The sequence below is a fragment of the Arvicola amphibius genome, chromosome 9, assembly GCF_903992535.2.
Source record: "Arvicola amphibius chromosome 9, mArvAmp1.2, whole genome shotgun sequence".
NCBI lineage: Eukaryota > Metazoa > Chordata > Mammalia > Rodentia > Cricetidae > Arvicola > Arvicola amphibius.
This window is the reverse complement of record NC_052055.2, coordinates 5,291,868-5,306,737: the sequence shown is the minus strand read 5'-3', so window position 1 is coordinate 5,306,737 and position 14,870 is coordinate 5,291,868. Positions and strand designations below refer to the sequence as shown.

The 14,870-nt window shown below is 37.6% G+C and overlaps 1 protein-coding gene across 2 annotated transcripts in view; it reads right to left on the bottom strand.

Moving 5' to 3' along the window:
* Nucleotides 1–14,870, bottom strand: part of Rims2 (regulating synaptic membrane exocytosis 2) — a 411,096-nt gene that overhangs the window by 184,430 nt on the left and 211,796 nt on the right. For both annotated transcript variants that reach the window (XM_042055663.1, XM_042055664.1), the window contains 3 exons: nt 12,492–12,663; nt 9,811–9,964; nt 2,153–2,221 (listed from right to left, as the gene is read on the bottom strand). In XM_042055663.1, the coding sequence (XP_041911597.1) occupies nt 2,153–2,221; nt 9,811–9,964; nt 12,492–12,663 (395 nt within the window). The remainder of the gene's footprint in view (nt 1–2,152; nt 2,222–9,810; nt 9,965–12,491; nt 12,664–14,870) is intronic.

Here is a 14,870-nt window from a genome sequence, read left to right as displayed (position 1 = left end):
GCCCCAGCTGCTCCCTCTGGAGGGAGAAATAGTGTCTGTCCTGAAACTCACAGAGCCTTCAGGATACTTCATGGGGCATCTTCTCCTTACTAAGATTATATAAGAATGTCAACTAATTGGGCTGAGAATCTTCAATGGCGTACCTGCCCATGGGGCTCAACTGTATCATTGACTAACCCATCTTCCTGCAAGTAACTCCAGAAAACACTTTGCTTTAGGAAGCTAGACATGGACAAGTGGAAATTCATTAGGTCTGTGAACACAATCTTTATTTATTTATTTATTTTGTTAACCTTGGTTTTGGTCTTTTCGAGACAGGGTTTCTCCTTGTAATCCTGGCTGTCCTGGAACTCTATACCAGACTGCGCTCAAACTCTCAGAGATCCGCCTGACTCTGCCTCCTGAGTGCTGGGATTAAAAGGTGTGTGCCACCACTGCCTGGCAAGTGAGCACTATCTTTATTTGGTGTAAAGTTTCCTTACACCCTCGAATGAAGCATCCTGCAGCCAATGTGAAAAATAAATAAATCTGTATTTCCTGCCAACACACAATTGCTTTCACAGTGCAGAAAAACCAAAATGGTTCAACTTCAGCATTTCGTGGGGAGCGAGGAATCCTGAAAGTCGTCTGCAGTTACTGCCAGGTGGGGTGAAAGTGGCGCCCATCTCTGTCGAGCTGCTGTGCTTCTGTAGCAGGGGTGGCAGTCTCAGTAGCTCTCTCCTACATCGAGCTTGATGTGGCTATGTCGCATAGAATTTTCTTGATTACTTTAACTGAGGTGAGAAGATCCTCCCACTATGGGAGACACTTGTCCCTGAATAGAGAACTGAATGAGAATGGAGAAGGGAGCTGAATGTAAGCATCCAGGCTTCCATTCCCTCTGCTCTTGAGTATGGATGACTACTAGTTACTATAGTTACTTTGAGTTCTTACTAACAACGATGTACATAAACTGGATTCACAAGCTATAAAAAGCCCTCTTTCCATAAACTGCTTGTTTTATTGGAGCATTTTTTAGCATACACACATACATGCACACACACACACATACATACACACATACCAGAAACATATGTATATATGTGCATGTATATATTATATATATAAAACTATGGACAGTATAATACAGAAAACACATTCAACATATAGTGATAAAAGTGCAGACAGATGTTTATCAATTTAAACAAAAAAATTATATAGGTATTAAAATACCAAACATTACCTTATTAATATGTAGTTTTAATTTTAACATATCAGTCCAAAATTTAAAATACTAATTCAAATAAATGACTAATTACTTTTTTATCTTGACAGCAAAAAAAAAAAAAAAGAATAGAGGTGTGCCTGAAAATGACATTGGAATGAATTGATTTCAGACCTGAAGAGGACTGGTGAGGTGAAAAACACTGAAGTCAGCAGATACCTGAAATAAGGAGTAAAATCCACTACAAAAGTAAAGGAATATGAGCATGAAGAAGACAGCAACGATACCGAAGAAAGACCCATGAGAAATCGCTGACAGGGAATCTCTAAGCTGTGTGAGAGACACGGAGCCCTGTGCAGTCTTAGCAGTTACTACACTGTGCATCCTTCATAAAGAGACACGGAGCCCTGTGCAGTCTTAGCAGTTGCTACTCTGTTCATTCGTAATAAAGGGCAAGGTGAAACAAAGCAGCTGAGCACATAAAAGGGTTTTACTGACCATGGCATTACTGACCCTACACAAAAATTAGCAAAAAGTCAGCAATCACTGATGTAGTTATAGCAGGTTTTATGAATAAAAACTGTACTTGTTTCCTGAGTAAAGTTAACTATAATCATGAAATTTGTTAGATTATTTATTCTAACAAATTATAAATCAAACAAGAAGACTAGAATAAATTGTTACATAATATTAAGAAGACATTACATATGAAGTTTCAATTATACAATTATATGATAAATTATACAATTTATCATAAAAGTATTACTATTAATTGTTTTGGAACAGAAAATTTATAAATATTTTCTTACCCAGAGCTGGCTTCTACAAAGCATGTTCACTCTTAACTATTTATATGGAAGACAAATTTGTTTTGTCTCTTTATTTATTTCAATGATGAATACTGGAAAACTGCACTTCCCTTCCCAGTACTGCACAACCCGCTCTTACCAGACACGACCCCGACGCTGTCGTCACAGTCGAGGTCGGACACCTCACTGTCGCTCACTCTCTTAGACCCTGCAAACAAGTGACAGCAGTCAGTGAACCTTACGGCTGGCCAAAGAAAAGAAGAAAGGGAACCCTACGAAGGTTGAAAAATAACTGAGAGTATTATAAATTAAACCCGAAGATAGAGGGGAGGGCAGGAAAGCTACCACGTGCTCAACAGCACGGCTTTCACGGGCATTTCATGAGGTTAGAACTCAAATCACAAAAAGGCAACATTAACACAACTATTCAAAAGCAAGTAAGACAAAATTCCTAAATGGGTAAGGTTTAAAACTATATTAAGCATGAAATATATAATTAAAGTCTATTGAAAAACAATTGTTAACATTAGATGCTTTGGAACAAAGGCACATAACCTAAGTATATTTCAAAACACAATTAGGTTGTTTTCCAAATCATTAGCATGCCACTTCTTAATATGGATAACTAAGAACTTAGAAGCCTAATTTTGTTACACACGGTCATAGAGAATTTCAGAAACAGAAATGGATGCATAACATATAGACTATCCATCCTTCTTTCTCATTATTTTATCTGTTTTATCCATTGGTTCAAGAAAAGAAGAAATGAATCCTACGTAAAGCTAAGAACTAGTTGTGCGGTGGTGATTCCCAAGAGGTGGCCCAGGAGCATGAATTGGTTGTAGAACTGAAATACATTACAGTTTCACAAAGTAACTTCTGTGTTCTTGTCTTTGAGGTAAAGTCTCACTCTGCAACCTTGGCTGGCCTGGAACTCACAAGCCAGGCTTTTCCCTCAGAGATCTGCCTGCCTCTGCCAAGGTCCATCTCTAGAAATGTTAATGTTAACCTCAATATAGCAAAACTGACATCAAGTTGAATAAAACAGAATTTTAATGTCTCAAAATGAATGCACCTTTCACTTATACATGAAATGTACCCTGCACAGAAAGCACTGCATGTTCAACATTTATTTTTCATGGCGGTACTCAGGATGGACACACTAGGCAATGGACCCTCTGCCTAAGGTTTCCTCTACCTTGGCAGAGCTGCAGTTTCTCAGACTGATGTGTTTTTGTCTTTCATCACGTGCTACACACCATTCACTGAGCACTATTTCAGGAGACAAATGCTTTCCTATATAGCTCAAAAAGAAAGCCAGAGAGCACTCAACGCAAAAGGCTTCCAAAGCAGAGATAGCGAGATATGTCTGAGGACTTTCCAATATGGCCAAGGTTCTGTCAGAAGTACTCTGTATTTCCCGTGTTCTCTGTTTGCCTTAGGCCACGCCATTCTCCTTGAAAGGAAGTATAGGAATCCAGCTGTGCAGCTCTCCTTTCCTCTTTCAATGGAAAGGGAGATCACACCTGGATTTTGTAACTGGAAATCCCAGCAAATAAAATCCTCCCACAGCTTATGTCCGAAAGCTTCAGTGAAAAGCACAGACAGAATAAAGCTCAGACGCATGTTGGGAGGTGGCGAGTCAGGCACAGGCCTTTAATCCCAGCACTTGGGAAGCAGAGTGAGGCTATAAAATTATAGCAAACACTTTGAAAACTTAGGCAAAATGAACAAATTTCTTTAAAATAGTAGCTACTGAACTTTGAATCAGTTTCTTCTACGTCTGCTTAAAAGAGAGTTAGTGATTATAGCTATTCCCACAAAGGATGTAGATCACAACAGTTCAAAAAGAACAGACCTTTATAATTCTGAATGAATAGTGTCAGAATATAACAAATGAGAAATATTTCTCTTTTTAAAGCAGTATACAATATATATGATGTGTATGATATAAATGTGATATATGTGATATATATGATATATATGCCCTTGATCCTAAGCAGGATGGTAAGAATGAAAAGCCAGAGCCACTTGCTAGTAATAAATGCAGATCTCCTTGATGAAACATCACTTCATTCCACAAAGGAACAACAATTCATATTACATATATAAGCAAGATGTGAAATTATACAAATGACGCACAGCACAATATAGAAAATACATTAATTCAAAACTTTACTCTTTGTAGACTAGTAATAAATGGACATTTCTCTAAACTTGGTTTACAGTCATTTGTGTCTAATTTCACTAATAATTTCCACACAAATGGTAATGTGGTATATGCTCATTGTCTTCCTTCAAAAATTATTTATTTGAGATTCTTTCATCTTGTGGCATATCCGTAATTCATTCCTTCTTAAATTTTTTTTTGTTTTTATTTTTGTTTTTCAACTCAGGGATTTTCTGTAGCTTTGGAGCCTGTCCTAGAACTCATTCTGTAGAGCAGGCTGGCCTGGAACTCAGAGAGACCCACCTGCCTCTGCCTCCTGAGTGCTGGGATTAAAGGCGTGTGTCAACACCGGCCCACTGTTTGGTTTTTTATTGACTCTATTTTTATATACCAAAAATGAACAACTGAAAAGTAGTTTACTATCCAGAATTATGTCAAAGTAGGAAATACTGGAGAAATTTTGGTATGTTCTACACAACTAGATATTTGAAGATCCTCAACACTATTTTCTGAAAAGAATGTTTTCAGCACAAAATGACGATGCAGTTTTGCTCATCATCAGCTACCGATCTCTATGTCTACACCACAGTCTCTCGTTCTGTTGATGACTACCAGTCTCTATGTCTACACCACAGTCTCTCGTTCTGTTGATGACTACCAGTCTCTGTGTCTACACCACAGTCTCTCGTTCTGTTGATGACTACCAGTCTCTGTGTCTACACCACAGTCTCTCGTTCTGTTGATGACTACCAGTCTCTGTGTCTACACCACAGTCTCTCGTTCTGTTGATGACTACCAGTCTCTGTGTCTACACCACAGTCTCTCGTTCTATTGATGACTTCTATTACTGCATTCGAGAAATGGTGAAAGCAAAGACTGGAGCACTCACACCTCGAAACTTGAATGCTTCTTCTAGGTACTTGTATCTTTTAGACGAAATCAGGAATAACTTCTCAGTTTATAAAAAAGGCCCGTTGGCATTTTTTAATTATATTAATCAGCATGGCAAGAAGTGACATAATACTGATATTTTGACCTATTCACACAATATATTTCTCTATTTATTTATATTGCTTAATTTGTTTTTTAACAGTGTTTAAGTTTTCATTATTAAGTATTTTATACTTTTACCAAATTCATCCCTAAGTACTCCCTATTTTGACATAATTTAAAATCATATAGGTTTTTACTTTGTTCATTGCTGATAAATGTATATGTTTATAATATATATGTAGAAATATGGAATTTTGTTAGGTTTAGGAATATTAAAATATTTTCCAATTGAAGTCATTAAAAATCAGCACAAGTTTAGTGACCAGTTAAACAGTTTACCTCCTGAGTACAATATGTTGTACTATATGACAAAACTGCTAAAAAATGGTATCTATAGCAAATGCAGCTTTGGTTCGTTTGGCTTTGGAAATAGCTCTGCATACTGCGCAGGCTGGGTTCACCATCTGGCCAGGCAAGGACGACCGGGCTCCTGTGTGACTGTTGTGTCCTGACTGCTGGGGCTAGAGAGCAGGCTACCACAGGTCATGAGCAAAGGTAGCTCGTGTGCATTTTAATTAAAGATGCTTCATATTGTTAACACCGGCCACTCATGAGCAGAACAAGACATTTAAAATGACATCCACTGTGGGCCAGCAAGATGGCTCAATGATAAAGGCCCTGTCACCAAGTCTGACAAGGTGATTATGGAACCAAGGATGAAGCTGGGTTCTGATTCTCACAAGCACACCAATGGTATACACACACCTACACACACACACACACAGACACAGCATAAAAATAAATGAAAATCTCTAAATATATTCGTTTAAATTTAAATTTTATGAAGCCATATATAACAAAATACACTAAATGTACTTTATTGATGAAATAATACTATACTAAAGGATATAATTTAGACACACTGAAATAAAAATCTGTTTTAAAAAAACAAGTTTTAGTATCAAAATAATAAACACATAAACATGAAGGTACTGGAAATTTTCCGTAGGCAGTAAGAAAATGCCGTTGACACGTTAGCTAGAATTTAATATATGCACAGCAGCCAAACAAAACACAAAACAACAAAGCAAACTACACTGCATATGAACGCATGCACTCAACACTACACACACTGTGTTTACCTGAATTACATGAACACAAGGCTTTATCTGGAAAACAATGTGGAGGCAATGTCAAAAATACAACTGATATTGCTACTGACTGATTTGTGGAAATCTCATCTCTACTTAATACTGCAGACAATAAAATTCAATGTATTAAAAGTGTAAAATACCATACCAATTCAGAATAAGACAGAAACTCATTATATATGAATAAAAATTTAAATTAAGTTTATAGAAATTCTGACTAAATTAAAGTATTGGGACAGGAGTGGAAACTAAAGGAGATAGACCAAATCAGACACTCATGACAGCTGCCTGACAGCACTCCTGTGGGGACCACAGTCCTATGACAGAATCCTAAATGCAGCTGATAACTGCTGGACACGGAGCAGCAAGCAACCAGGGAACCAAAACTGAAGGAAAAGTATTTCTCATTTTGGAATTCTGGGTTTTAAAAATGGCAAGTTTAAAGCTGACCTCCTTTTAAGAAAAGGCAAGCATTCAAAATCTTAAGGATACAGTCACTTAAACAGATCATTTTAAAAAAAATGTGTGGAAATCATCAAAAAGAAAAAGCATACAATTTTTTTCCCTAAAATACAATTGACATTTCTTATGGGGAGAATGTAATTTACTGCAGCACAGTTACTAAGGAGGCTTATTTTCTAACACTGAAGTAAAGTTTGAAAAGTGTAATGATAATTCTAAAGGCAGCAAATGAGGAAATAAATTAATTTGCCAGATTTTCACAGGACTGATCTGTTCTGTTGGAAGCCTACACAGTAGATCAATTACATAAGATACTTTGAAGAACAAAACAGAACTTCTTTTCTGGCTGTAGTATTTGGAGTACTGTGGGAACAGACTAAGAAGTAAGTACAAGGAACCAATTAATTGCTTTTTGTTGTTGTTTGTTTGGTTTGAGTTGTTTGGTTTGAGTTGTTTGTTTGTTTGTTTTTGAGACAGGGTTTCTCTGTGTAGCCCTGCCTGTCCTGGAATTCGCCCTGAAGTACAGGCATGCAGAGACATGGCTTAGGAAACTAGCCACTGGACCCTGGGACATGGTAGTGAATTCAATGTGGATAAAATACGGAGAGCAAATTTTGAATGACATCCTTTCCTAGGCTTCCTAAAACCTCTAGTAAGAAGCTCTTTAAAGGTATCTCAACATTGCATTAGATATAATTTTTTAAACAGTGTATATCGTATCAAGTTGGTGAAGGAGTTATATTTCCTCTCTAAATTTTGGGTCTGGGCCAGTCACACTATCAAGCCCAGTAAGTATGACAGGTACTTAATGCTGATGCAATTAAAGCAAAAAATATTTCAAAAAAAGGGCAAAATACATCAAACTAAAAATGAGAAACACATGAAATATGTTCCTTCAAATCTATAAGAAATTTAAATAAATTACCAGAAGTTTTTCAAAAAGGATACAAGGAAAATTGCTGTCGAGCTTGGATAGGGGCATGAACACAGAAGGGTTTAAGGTTTCAAACCTACCCATAACTACAGACAACTGAAGTCGATGGAGGTTCTCCAATGGTATAAGAAAGAGCACTGGCTGACATCAGCAGCCTGTATGCATACATTACAATAATTAGTGCACAATGAACTGTATTACTAATCATTATTCTGGAATTTAGGAGTATACTAAATATCGTGGCCAGAAAGAATAGACAAGTTCATTGTAATAATATTGTAATTATTCCAAAAGAGTAAGGTGTAATAACATTTACAAGTAGGGATGTATGAGTCTATATGGTCTCATGATGCTAAAAAAGAATAATAGAAGTTATTTTAATTAATTTTATCTGGTATTGTACTTAGTGGAAATAAAATTCTGATCATTAGAGAATCAACTTTTCAAAAGAATTAAGATGATTGCCTGGGATTTCCTGTGACTTTCAGAGAACTAATCTTTTAATTTTATACATAGCCAACAGCTTTCAGATTTCTAATGTGGCCACCTTCAGCAGAAAGGATCCATGGGAAACCAGTCGCTACTGTCAGGCATGTCTCTTACATTCAACAAGTAAGGTCATTTTCTCGTGATTGGACACATCTGACATCTCACTGATGCCAGTGATCCAGCACCTGACAGAGGTGATGGTAGACCAGAGCCCTGGTGACCACACAAAAAGAAGACACCTCATAAATAACAGAGCAGCGAGCATTCATCTCATCCCTCTATTAACTGTCAGAATATGTCAAACTAAAGTTAGGCTCTTTAAGTGGTGGCGCAAAAGTTAGTAGCAGCATTTTTAAATCTGGAAAACACTATTAAACTGTGCAAAACTAATGTAAAAGGGCCTAACACAATTGCTAGTAGTTAGAAAAAGAACACACTGGATGGTTTTGAAATTAATCAATCCTGTATGTGTGTATGTGTGTATGCATGTGTGTGTATTCACATGTATACCCACACATGGCTACAAAGGCAATGTGTACATGTGTGGGCGGCCAGAAATCTATCTGCACTCCTCTTTGAGACATGGTCTCTCACTGAATCTGGTGCTCACCAGTAGGGCTTGGATGACTGTGCAGTCAACCTCAAGGCTCACAAGCCTGTCTTGGCTTTCACAGAGCTGGAACCCATGCCTACAGATGTACACCAGCTGCTGAAGAGGTTTCCAGGAATTTCAAGTCATGTCCTACGTTTGCACAGTGTTTTACAGGCAGAGTAAGCTCCCAGCCTCTAAAATTAAAAAATCCTTATGACCATACCATGGGGTAAGTAATGTCATTTTCATTTGATAAAGGAGAAAATATAAGCATAGAGAGATCATCTGCCTCAAGTCATTAACTTATAAAATGGAAAAAAATCAATTTAATATATGAAACATAATTTCAGCACTAGGTCAAAGTCATCATTTTATGTATTCCTAAAATTTTTTAGGTACCTATTAATGAGAACTAATGTTAGCTCTCATGCCTACATTTAAGAGTTCAAATACTAATACCCCAAAAGTCGTGTTTATTTAATGTTATATCATATAATATGCCACCAAAATGATTTTAATATTGTGAATGCTATAGACATGATTAATGTTACTGTTTTAAATTATTTAAAAAGCATCAATAGTTGTTGGGAGCAGTGAGACCCCAGATCCTGAATTTCTTGTAATCCCCTGATCTGAGTGCCTACATCTGCTCTGAGCACGAGACTTTAAGGAGTTCCTGATGGCAGGAGAGTGGTTTCTGGTGGGTTTGACTGGGGCGTGGCTCTCTCTATATAATCTGCCCTGAACACAATAAAGGGGGCATTCTTGGGGAATTCAAGGATGGCCCGTGTCGCCGTCTCTCTGTCTGTGTCTGTGTCTCTGTATTTTCACCCCCAGCCCCCTTGCCCGAATCTCGCGAACTGGGTAATAGCGTACCGAGTGCAGACACGGGGGCGCGGTGCTAACAGATGCCTATTAGCACCTATAATGCTGTTTTCAAATTCTGTCACATATACAATCATGATAGAAACAGTCACGGCAAGTCTGATAGAGTTTGCAAACTTACTTTGTAACCTGCGTGTCGGGCTCTCCCCATGGAGCTGTCTTCGTGGCAAATATGGAGAAGGGTGAGGGAGGGGCAGTGAGGAGACGTCGTGGGTCTGGAGTTTGTACCAGTGAGGTTCATCGTCTAGTAGCGCGGTTTCCAGTTCTATCAAGATCTACAGACCGAAGACACAAAGACCTCGTCTCCCAATGGTAAGACTTCTCTTCAATACTCTTATAACTCTTACAGCATTATTACAGTGATGCTGTCTCAACAAAACAAGGACATTCAATGGTGCCAAATTGTCAGCAAGTTTTGACAGTAACTAAATGAGAAATACTTTTCCTTCCAAACTTTGTAGTGATTTCCTACTTTAAATGGTGACATCTATGGTATAGACCCACCTATTGATCATCCCATTAAGAGGATATCAATTTTGCCATGACATGAGTAGCATTTTTTACTTTTAAAATGTCTATGAAAACTAATGTTTATATTTTATTTTCTAACTCAAAGACATTTCCATTTATAGTTACTAGTAGAAGAATAACTTCATATTAATCAATAAATGAGGAAAAATAATTAACTTAAAGTATCTATTAATAACCGACCGTGTCACATTATTCATCTTTATTTATGTATAAAAATGACTATCTTTGCAGTGTAGGGCAGGATGCCAAAGCTACAAAAGGCTAAAATGACCTCTCTCTGGGGTCAGATAAGCTTGTTGTCTTCCTTAAGCCTTTATGTACACTGAACCATACTGCAGACAATTCAAAACCAACACGTCACATCACCAGTCCCCTAATAATGTACAACTGCTATATGTCATTCAGAAAGAAACAAGAAAAGTCAAGAAAGGATGCTTAACATATACTGTATGACCACATGATGAATTAATACGAATTTTTTTAATTATAAAAGAAATCAGTCGCCGGGCGGTGGTGGCGCACGCCTTTAATCCCAGCACTCGGGAGGCAGAGGCAGGCGGATCTCTGAGTTCGAGGCCAGCCTGGTCTACAAGAGCTAGTTCCAGGACAGGCTCTAGAAACTACAGGGAAACCCTGTCTCGAAAAAAAACAAAAAAAAAAAAAAAAAAAAAAAAGGAAAAAAGAAAGAAATCAGTCTGCATAAATGGGTTAGTTTTCCTTCCTGGGGCTCTGCAAGAGTGAGCGGGTTTGTTGTTCATGTGAGTGTTCAGGCACATTAAGTGGATCTACTGTGTGTAGATAAACTAAGTCACAGTGATTGATAGTGAGCTACAGGCAAACAAGCAAGCTGTTACTCCCGTGTATACATGTGCCCTGTACATCCAATAGTAGAGGCGCTATGCTACGCAAGGCAACAATACGAGCCTTACATAGGCTTACTTAATGCTCCTACTAAACGGAACTGCATACTGGCATGATTTACACGTGGCCAAACAGGAAACTGAAGCAGGCGAAGATCGATTTGTTGTACAGAGGACAAGGAAGTGATTGTGCCAGAAACAGTTGTCAAGGCCCATTGTTCTCAAGAACCGTATGGCTCTTCTCTCCAAAATCATTCATAGCTTTGTAACTTTGTGTGTGTTTGTTTCGAGACAAGGTTTCTGTGTAGCTCTAGCTGTTCTGGAACTAGCTGTGCAGACCAGGCTAGCTGTGCAGATTGACCTGCCTCTGCCTCCGGAGCGCTGGGATTAAAGGCATGTACCACCACTGCCTGGCAAGGTTTGTAACTCTCTAGGTGACATAATTCAGTTCATATTTCTATATCCTTCCTTTCATCTAAATCAGGAAAACTAGGTAGAATAAACTGAAGCAAAGAACTGATTGTTCTCACTATTACATGCGAATGGCTAGAAAGTCATTTCTCTTATGCCTCTGGAATTTGCTCTCCACATTACAACTGGAAATATTTTTCTCAAATCACAATTTAGGCAATCTTTGTTCTCATTATTCAGGGGATTAATATAGGGAATATGTTCTGTGTCCTTTTAACCTTGAGGTTTCATTTCTTATCACTTCCTGGGCCAATTTGAGGCAGGGACCTAAACTCCACAAACCTGAGGCCTCGCTACTCAGCAGAAATATCACTTTCTTTGACTACGCTAACTTCTATTCTCTATTGGTACTTCCTTTGGCTGTTTCAATATTTCTACTACATATTCAATATCATAGCAATATCTGAATCCACAATGAGCTCTAAACTCTTGAGGCAGGCCTGTGGAAAACTGTCTGATACCTTATATGGCTTACAAAGTAATCCATGAATAAATGAATAACTGACCCAATAAAATAACAAGAAGCAGAAAACTCTATCAAGTGTAAATCAAACCTTTGTCATCATACACTAAGATCCTCCACCCTGCTTATATTAATGGGGTTTTCTTTGTTGGCTTTGCTATTAGTTTAGGTTTGAGATAGAGCCTCCCTGGGATGCCCACACTGTACCTGAATTCCTGATTCAAATGTATCAGTTTCCTCGTAGCTGGGATTATAGGCATACAGTACCACTTACACACCCAGTTTTACTAAGAGTTTTAAGGACATTATTTTCTTTAGTGTTGCTAAGGTTTATCTTAAGGCAGCTAATTCATTCTACTAATAAACAAATAAACTATGCATATATTTTTCAGACATTTAAATTCCTAAGTATTCCAATGACAGTCCTTTAACAACAGAATGGTCTGAGAATGTTCAACTTGAACTACTTCCAGGTACCTCTCCTAAGAATTCGCTCTCTTCTTCCCGAACCCTAGCTTGATCCCAAAGGGTGACCTCCAGCATCCGCTCCCGGAACTCTCTTCGGTGGACAGGGGAGTAAATGAAGGTCTGGTTCCATTTGGGCTCCAGCGCTTTCTTCACTGTCTTTGTTCGCCTCTTGTTTTTATCACTGTTTTAACAAAAAGAAAGTATGCCCGCTTACATACAAAGAATTCACTCTAAATTCTATCCGTTTAAAATTGCTCAAGTGAAATCACGTATCTGTTGTCTGACAGTTAATGTAAACTTTTACTTAGCGTTAGATTATGATACAGTCGCATCATCTCTGTAACTTAGTATGAGCAACAGCTCAAATAAACCTTCTATTCACTTGTAAAAAAAAAAACCATAGCAATGTTTACTTCATATACAAATAGCTTAGCTTAGCTAACAAGCAATTGTAGTACATATTTTATGAAGTAACTCTATCTCAAATAAGAAATGCTATTAGATTATTTGACAAAAACAAAAGCATGTCTTTAAAGACAAGGAACACTGCTTCTATGCAAGGAAGCCAGAGTAATATGTGACGGAAACAGGAGATAATCATCTTGACGGACTGGACCCAGCGCTAGGAGGCTTTCACACTTACTTTGATGGACTAGCTTGAGTTAGAAAATATTTTTAAACTATGTCACTCATTAAATGCATATATTATAATTTACAAACATGTATTATAATATCATTATGAGATTAGCTACATTAAAATACACTAAAATAAAAAATTAATGGTGGACAATGGGTAAGTGGACAATTAGCTCTAATTAGAACTGAAATCAGAAGGGGGCTAGGAGAATAAGTCTTAAGCTTTAGTGAAGAGACAAAAAACAAGCTCTCCTATAACTAAGAGCGAAGAAGGAAGCTTCCTCAAGTCCCTCACAAACAGCAGATTCTCTGCCAGCTCTACCTCCTCCTCCAAATGAACTATGATATAAAAAAAAACCCTTATTTTCAACAAGTAAAGAGAAACGGGCTTTGCTTTTCTTAAAAGTGTAAATTAAGCCCTGAAATTGTGTCATAGAGTTGAAGTCAAACAGTACAAAGACTAATCTATGGAGGTATATTTTTAAATAGATAGCTAAGATAAATCCTTAATCTCTACATTATTAAGAATACAATAAACATTTGCTCGAAAAATCTAATCAAAACTTTATTTTCATGCTAGTATTTTGCCTTCAGTTTAACTTAAAGTAACAATCAGAAACTTGACATTTGCATTCAAATTTAAAAAAAAAGATTAAATATATTTGTGGTCATAACCAATATTACTTTTATAGAACATGAAACATTAAATAGAAAGTAGTTTTCTGACTAACATAATTGGGATTTTAGAGCAGATATATCTTCTATACCTCATGAACATTCTGGGAAACCTTAAACTAAATATCAATTATTATTTTATATATTCAAGATTTCTTCCTGAAAATTTTTTTCAGGAAAAACTAAATAAATGTCTTATTCATGGATAAAATTGGGTCAAAGGAAAAGAGAAAAAAAGCTGACATGATAATTCAACTTTCTGAGTATTGCAAAAATTATTTTTCCTATTAGAGGTAAAATCCAAGAAAAACCCATCCAACAACGTAAGCTTGAAAAGTTCACAAATCTTGTCAGACACTTGGTATGGGACAAGTGGCTGAGAAACGACCGGAATAAAATGTTCAGAGAGTGCTTACATTCTTTGAAGTTACAAAAAGAAATTTTAATACTATCTGGGGATTTTAACAAAACTGTGGCCCCCAAAGTGTGTGACACTATTAGGAGATGTGGCCTTGATGAAGGAGGTGTGTCACTGTGGGTGAGGGCTGTGAGGTCTCTTCGGCTCAAGCTTCTCAGTGTGACAGTCAGTCAACTTCCTGCTGCCTCTGAGTCAAGATGCAGCACACTCAGCTCCAGCACCACCACGTCTGCCTGCATGCCCGCCATGATGAACCTCTGAAACCTCTGAACCGCTGAACCTCTGAAACTGTAAGCGAGGTCCCTCAATTCAATGTTTTCCTTTATAGGAGTTGCTTGGATCATTCTGTCTCTTTACAGCAAAAGAAACCCTAAGACACACTGTACTTAGGATATAAAGGGCAAGGTAAGGAGAGATGTTTTTATTTTAACCCCACTGCATCAAAAAGCAAGGAAAATTGGGAAAAGTCATACAAAACTAAACAATAAAGTCAATCAAGAAAAAGACGTGGTAAACTTTCAGCATCAAAATAAGTACAGCTTAGCGGGGTATGGCATGCGCCGCTCCCCAAGTCTGAGAACCAGAGTCGATCCCCAGGGCCTGCGTGGGAGAGAAAGAGTACAGATCACAGGTCGTCGTCTGACTTTCACGGGAGGGCT